We start from the raw sequence: 7,700 nt of genomic DNA, 5'->3' as shown, positions 1-7,700 counted from the left end.
CCCTCAAAGGAGACTGAGAAGGAGCAACTGATAACAGGAAGAGAACCAAGAAAGTGCTCTGGCTCTAAATCTAAAGAAAGAATTTCGAGAAGGTAGGGTTCTATAATCTCAAATGTCATCATTATTTGCTATGAAATTCATATGTTGAAACTCTAATCCCCCAGTGTCACTGCATCTGAAGGTGGGGTCTTTGAGAGGAAATTAGGGTGGAGCCCTCACTGTGGGATTTGTGCCTTTATAATAGATGCAAGACAGGCTGTTTCTCTCTCTACTCTCTACGTGAAGATACAATGAGAGGTGAGCAGTCTGTAAACCAGAGACGGGATCTCACCATGCTGGCACTCTGACCTCAGACTTTCAGCCACAAGAATGGTGAGAAACAAATAAATCCACTTTGCTTATAATCCACCCAGTCTATTGTACTTTGGTCCAAACAAAGACACTGCTTCAAATAGTTAAAAATACTAGTTGGAACAATAAATGCATGTAAACACAAATATAAATAGGCAAAATTTCCTATTAAGATATAGAGACAATCTGAATGATATTCAAATATTGCTTAGGAGACATAAAAATAATGCAGTGAAGTGACAGAAATGTTAAAAGTCTGTGATTGGGCTCCCTGCTGGACTCAGGTGGTTCAGCAAGCATCACATTCAAAAAAGGAAGGATGGATATGAGTGTCATAGCAGGTGGGGGATGGGGGGAGATTATTCCTTTGTTTGGTGCTAAAAGGGGAAGAGTAAATTAGATCAGAGATTTTTACTTAACATCAGAATGGAACATGTAACATTAATTATTTAATCAATGCAAACTAATAAAAAACAACAATTTTCTTTGTCAGTCAGAAAGTCTAAATATGACTTGGTCTCAGGTGAACAACTCTGATATTTGTTAAAGCCGTGAAAAAAAAATGACTTGGGCACCACATGTTTATGTGCAGAAAGGGAGAGTCCCATTCCAGTTGTCGATGGTCAGAACAGACAGGTATACTGCGCCAAATTAAAGGGACCTCACACTAAGGAGAATGTCAACAGAGGCATATCTGCAGAGAAACCTGAGCTACATTCTACCAGTAAAGAAAATATAGCACACAAATAAATGATTCTGGAAAGAACTGTGAGAAAAAGAAGAGTACACTTACATAAGCTCAATAAAGCTGGAAGGAGTGAAACCAGGAGAGCAGAAATGAGAAGAACTTCTGTAGGTACAGAGGACACAGCAGTAAATTGACACAGACACTCAACATAGCAAAGCAATTAGCATTCCATGCGGGGAGGGGAGAGGGTCTGTTCAAGGAACACTCCTTTTGTGGTCTAATAATAAGACGCAACTCTAAAGGGAAAAGACTTCCATACCCAACTTATTTTAGCATAGAGAACACTGAAACCTAATGTTGAAAATATTAAGCAGAGAAATCTCAGCTGAAATGAAAGTCTGGTCAGCGGGGGTCCTTTTGACAAGGTCAAATCAACTTCCTTCTTTCTGAGCACTCCGTTGACTTGTACCAGTTAGAAATCATGTCTCCCTTGTGCTTCTATTTACTTCTTGATCCTGTTGATAGATTTTCTTTCACATATAAGACCAAATCAAAGGGTCAGTTTGAAATTTTATATGATTCAAAATATCTGATCAAATATATGTACTCTCCTCCTTTCTCACCAAACTTCCCACTGGGATGAAATTTACAAGTATAAATAGGATGATACTAAATCCATAATGTGAATATAATAAAAAGATGAAAGATATAAACAGTTCCCATAAGACAAAAAGTAGATGTGAGCATTCTGATGGGTGAGACAGAGAGAGAGAAAGCACAGATTTTATTGGATATGCAAGTGAAGGAAACTTACTCCTTAGGAACCTGTAGAGATTCTGGACTGAGAAAGGATAAGTGTGATGCAGGGCTGGAGGGACAGCACTTGGGGACCAACTGAAGGTCAATATGTGGAATAGTTATACTAGTCTCCCTGCTACTGGGCTTGTATGTGAGAAGCATAGTAGGCTAGCCTGTATGTGGGCACCTGATGTTCACTAAAGTTGAAATAAAGCACCTGGAAGGCTATTTTTTCCTGTGAGTACTTAACAGAGCTAAGCCACCTTCAAACTGATATTAGGTGGAAAGGAGAGGAAGAAACAAGTTAATAACCAGTTCCCTGCTCATTCATCCTAAAAAGAAGCCTGCCAAGTAACATGGTAAGTCCACATGGCCAGACTACTGGCCAAGAATCCCATTCAGGAAGAAACTTTGTGGAGAACAGGAACACAATGACACAAGAAGTCCATCCCACTACCCAGTTCTTCATTCTTAAATATAAACCAAGAACAAAGTAACACTAGTCATTAATAAGTACAGACGGTATCTCTTTCTATACCTTGAAGCACCAAGTCATCAACTGTGAATATGAGAGTCATTATACCTGGAACAAAAGTGATGGCAGAATGTCATGCTTTATGGTCTCGTATGGAAATGTGTATTTGGAGAATGACCAAAGGATCTAAGAGAATAATATAATGGTTCCTTGGTCACTACTCTCAAAAAAATCTGAAGTCTTAGCTTTGAATAATAATTCTTTATATTTTTTTAATTTTTCTCTCTCAAGTTCTTCACCATATATTATTTTAATTTTACCAGATTGGTAAGAAATGTAAAGGGCTTCCTGGTGGCTCAGATGGTAAAGAATCCACCTGCAATTTGGGAGACCTGGGTTCGATCCCTGCAATTTAGGAGACCTTGGGAAGATCCCCTGGAGAACGGAATGGCTACCCACCCCAGTACTCTGACCTGAAGAATTCCATGAGCAGAGGAGCCTGGCAGGCTACAGTTCATGGGGTCGCAAAGAGTTGGACACAACTGAGCAGCTAACACTCTGACTTTTCACTTTTCCCAATTAACAGGAAGATTCTGGCCTGGAGAATTCCATGGGTTGTATAGTCTATGAGGTAGCAAAGAGTTGGACATGAGTGACTCAGTTTCACTTTCAAGAAATAGAGAAAGAAATTAACTTTTTAAATACAATAATTTTCAAGTCTACCATTTATTGAATGCACCCACATGACAAGAGAGTTCCATGCTAGTAGTAGGCACTGCTGGTGCTCAACCTAGACTGCCTTTTCCAGGCCAGTGGACCCAATTCCCAGCTGCTGCAAGCGTTGGCTATGTTTGGCTCATAGCTGCCCTCTTTCCCAGAAAACTGATCTACACCAATAAACATTACCTTTCTCCAGTACAGTATACCCATGCTCCAATGAGTGCCTTATTCTAAGATCAGCTGTTTATGACCCCCTTGACTCAAGGTGGGAGGGATCAATTCTGTGGGGCATTTCATGCTCCTGAGACCCCCAAGAAGTCAGGCTGGATCAAGAGTTCAGCTCAGCCACATTCATTTTTACCCTCTTCCCCTCCCCCACTTAACTTGCTTTTCTCAAAATAAGATGAGTGTCAGAAATCCCAACTTTGGCTTTGTTAAGGAAGTCAACCTAAGACAATACGCTACCTCACTTAATCATAAACCTATCCTGAAATATATAAGAGTATAGCCTGAAATCAAGTCACTCATTAGCAACAAAAGATAATCAGACCAACACCATAAACCAGGTTCTTTCCAGTGGCACCAGAAGACACACAAGTGGAAAGAGAATTCGAGTATCTTGAGCTCAACACATTTCATGCTCTTTCTCACTGCCTTTCAAGTGCTTTTTCCATGATTTGGAAATATTTCTGAGTCATAAGTTTCCAGACTGAGAATTTGAAGCAAATTCCGATTAGATTACATCCTTCTTTGCATGCTAAGTTGCTTCAGTTGTGTCTGATTCTGTGCAACCCCATGGGTTGTAGCCTTTTATATTTTTACATCCTTCTAGTCAGTGACTATGTGAACAAAACTGAGTGAAAATCTTAACTAGTCATTCCCAGCTTTTCCCACTGTTTGGACTAAACAAACAATGTCATGTCTAATAGACCACGACTCCAGTTTTACGACGACTGTAACTTCTAATTTTTTCCCTGGATCTATTTGTTATTGTTCAGTCACTCAGCCATGTCTGACTCTACAACCCCATGGACTGTAGGATGCCAGGCTTCCCTGTCCTTCACCATCTCCTGGATCTTGCACAAACTCATGTCTATTGAGTCTTGTTGTCATCCAACCATATCGTCTTCTGTCATCCCTTTCTCCCCTGCCTTCAATCTTTCCCAGCATCAGGGCCTTCCAATGAGTCAACTCTTTGCATCAGGTGACCAAAGTGTTGAAGCTTCAGCATCAGTCCTTCCAATGAATATTCAGGGTTAATTTCCATTAGGATTGACTGGTTTAATCTCCTTGCAGTCCAAGGGACTCTCAAGAGTCTTCAACACCACAGTTCAAAAGCATCAATTGATTTCCATCAGATCACAAACATTTTCCCCAGACTTTGGCATAAGTTACAGGACAATTGCACAGTGCTGGTGAGTCAGGAGAGGGTGGATATTCATATCCTTGTTGGTATTCCCAGCTCCTCTCACCAACATTTTCTAAAGCATCCTCAATACCATATGGTCTTTGATAACTGATTCATAATTTTTCACCATAAATCCATAATTTAATCACCATAACATTGGTTACTCAGAGATCCTTCTCAGGAAAGCTGTACCCCTACACCCTGCTGTAGGTATGGGACATTCTATGGCTGTAGCCAATTCTCTCTACCATTCCAAGCCACACTCAAGTACATAGGAATCAATGCACTCTCCCACAAGGCTCACACCTGGAACTTTGAGTTCTACTCAGCCTTTACTCAGAAGTGGTAACATAAACCTCTGATCTGAATTCCTGCAGCTGTCTAGGCTTTTTGTTTCAACCAGTTCTCACCTTCTGATGCTAGTCCTTCCATCCACCCATCAAATGTATTCTTATCAAATCCACCAATTGGGTTGCAGTTGAAGGTGAAGATGAGGTGGCAGACCTATAACTAAAATAATTCATGACTTACAACTTTTTCGAAATAGTTGCTTAAGACTCCTTTCTGGGACTTCCCTGAAGGTCCAGTGGTTAAGACTTGGCCTTCCAATGCAGGGGGACTTTCCAATTCTCTTTCCACTTGTGTGACTTCCAATCCCTGGTCTGGGGACTAAGATCCCACATGCTTCACAGCCAAAAAGCACAAAACATAAAGTAGAAACAATATTGCAACAAATTCAATAAAGGCTTTAAAAATGGTCCACATCAAAAAGAAAAAAAACCCTTTAAAAAAAAGACTTCTGCATTTATGTTTTTCCATTTTCTAAAGCAATGTATATCAAGCACCTTGAATAACTACATGGGGAAAAAGCAAAATGTGCCAGGAACTATGAGGGAATATCTCAGTTATCATATTAAAATATTGTTGTCATATATAAAAGCATCATAATACCAATTCCAGTGAGTAAAGTTATGGTACAAAACTAGAGTACAATGAGAAGATTGAAAAATATTTCAGTCATTCAGACCAAACTGTGTCTTTAATTTCCCTTCAGAATCAACTGTTTCAGAATTATGAAACAATTATGAAACTTCCCTAATCAATCAAACCTTCTACACTGTTACTCTTAATCCTCATTTACATCTAGAGAGGTAACAGGATGTCTGTGCCCTGCAGCCTCAGCTCTCCAAGAGGCACTGCTGGGGCCCCAGCAGGTTTGGGCACAGGCTGCCGGTGTCTGGGGAGCACTGTGTGCTCGCTGCACAGAGGTAGGTGGCTGAGTCGCTGGGCTCGGAGTCTCTGATAAGCAGGGAGACATGCTTGTTGGCTTTAGTGGCCTGCGCTGTAAATTTTCCTTCCTCTTTGTCTTTATCAGGATATACGGACAGCAGAAACTCAGGGCTTTTCCCACGGTACTGTCTGTACCATGTGAAGTACGTAGAAGCACTGTCAGAGTAAGTGCAGCTGAGAGAGGCAACGGCTCCCTCTGGGACAGGCAGAGATGCAGGACTCTGCTCCACTGTGTTCTGTGGGCTGCTCACCGCTGTGCAGAGAGACAGTGACTGGTCAGTCAAAGAAGATTGGTTAGGTAGTGGGTGCTTCCTCTCCAGAAATCAAGTTGTTTTTTCACAGGCCTCTCAACTCTACCATCCCTTATTTAAGGGAATAGTGTTCATGTTTCTCCATGAGCCTAGAAGGGACAATGACTCCAAATACTATATTTTATGGTCCCATAGAAATGCCCCAAACTTACAGATTAACTGAAGCCACAAGATCACTAATAAAACTCCTGAAGATTTCATCATTCTTGCTTCCTCTGGTTCACTGAGGATTCAAATTTTAAGCCCTAAAAAAAAAAGGAAAAGAGTTGAGCTCAGACATTTCAATTCTTCTGCTCTAGAAATCATAAAAAGAGCCTGTTCTACCAAAGAAAAAAGAGACTTTTTGCATTACCCATGCAACACACCACTGAACTCCTCTTCTCTCCTCCCACTTTCTCCCTCTCTCTCTACCTCCCTCCCTCCCTCTCCCCCCCTCCACTCTCTCTCTCTCTCTCTCTCTCTCACACACACACACACACACAGGAAGGAATACACAATCAGGGTCCCTGAGAAGACACTGCCGTCTTGTGGACTCAAGACCCTGATCAAAGAAATATTTGAAACAGATCCTTACTGTGGGAACTGATGAAAGTAAAAATCTCCCACTTTAATTAAATTAAAATTTTGAGAAGCACATGGTCCACGTCAATGTGTGTGGGGAGAAGGTGATGTGTACATGTGTGTTTTATATCAAATGGCAACACTTGTCTAATTAGAAGCAGTTTTATCAAATGGCCACTCTCTCACACTGGAAAATCAGTCCTAAGGTATTCTAGTGATAGAAGTCTGGGTGAGGCTCTCATGATTCAGGGGATTTGTGTAGCTCTTCTTCATATCAGGCCAGACCCTTCCTATCTTATTTCCCCACTTCTATTTTTAAAGAAATCTAGTCTAACTCAAAAGAATCCTCTTAAGACACAATGACCTAAAATCTGACTGAACAAACATGTTTCCAGCTCACAACTTGGGCATATTTTTAACAAAGTCAAAGGCCTAATTCTTTTTTTTTTTTTAGGCCTAATTCTTAATACCATTTTGTACCAGTGTCATATCTGTGTGGAAACATTGCTTACTTGGGCTGATGGTAGTAGTAGATGGACTAGTCTTCAGTACCTAGAGTGTAAATAAAACCCAAAGGATGGGTTCATGGGTCTAATCCCTCTTCTTGTACACAGCCCTGGCACCTCAGGATTAATCTCCAAAGTTATGGGTCTGGTATCAGTCTCTCTAACAAGCTTCCCTGGTGGCTCAGTGGTAAAGTATCTGCCTGCCAATGCAAGAGATGCAGGTTCAATCCCTGGGTCAAGAAGATTCCCCAGGAGAAGGGAATAGCAAGCCACTCCAGTATTCTTGCCTGGAAAATCCCATGGACAGAGGAGCCTGGTAAGGCTATAGTCCATGGGGTTGCAAAAGAGTCAGACATGGTTTAGCAACTAGACAAGAGCAGCAACAATCACTCTCTGCTTTCTATTGTACCCTAATCAGCAAACCAGGTTTATCAGAGGGCTATCTATGCAAGAAGCTTAATCGAGTCTAATGGAAAAAGAAGCACAGACAAGTACTGTTCTTTCTCATTTCACTTCCTGCCTCATGCTTTTGTAGAAGCTAGTGGCTAGAGACCAGCAATGCAGCAGGTCCGTTTCTGCTCAAGAATTAGGT

The 7,700-nt window shown here is 41.1% G+C and overlaps 1 gene segment (V, D, J or C); it reads right to left on the bottom strand.

Annotated features, from left to right (window-relative positions):
- Positions 1 to 5,618: 5,618 nt before the first annotated feature.
- LOC122705828 lies at positions 5,619 to 6,296 on the bottom strand. The segment is given in 2 exon segments: positions 5,619 to 5,983; positions 6,194 to 6,296. Coding segments are annotated over 2 exon segments (417 nt in total).
- Positions 6,297 to 7,700: the final 1,404 nt, after the last annotated feature.

The sequence above is a fragment of the Cervus elaphus genome, chromosome 12 (assembly GCF_910594005.1).
Source record: "Cervus elaphus chromosome 12, mCerEla1.1, whole genome shotgun sequence".
NCBI classification, from domain to species: Eukaryota; Metazoa; Chordata; class Mammalia; order Artiodactyla; family Cervidae; genus Cervus; species Cervus elaphus.
This window is presented reverse-complemented; position numbering and strand designations above follow the sequence as displayed.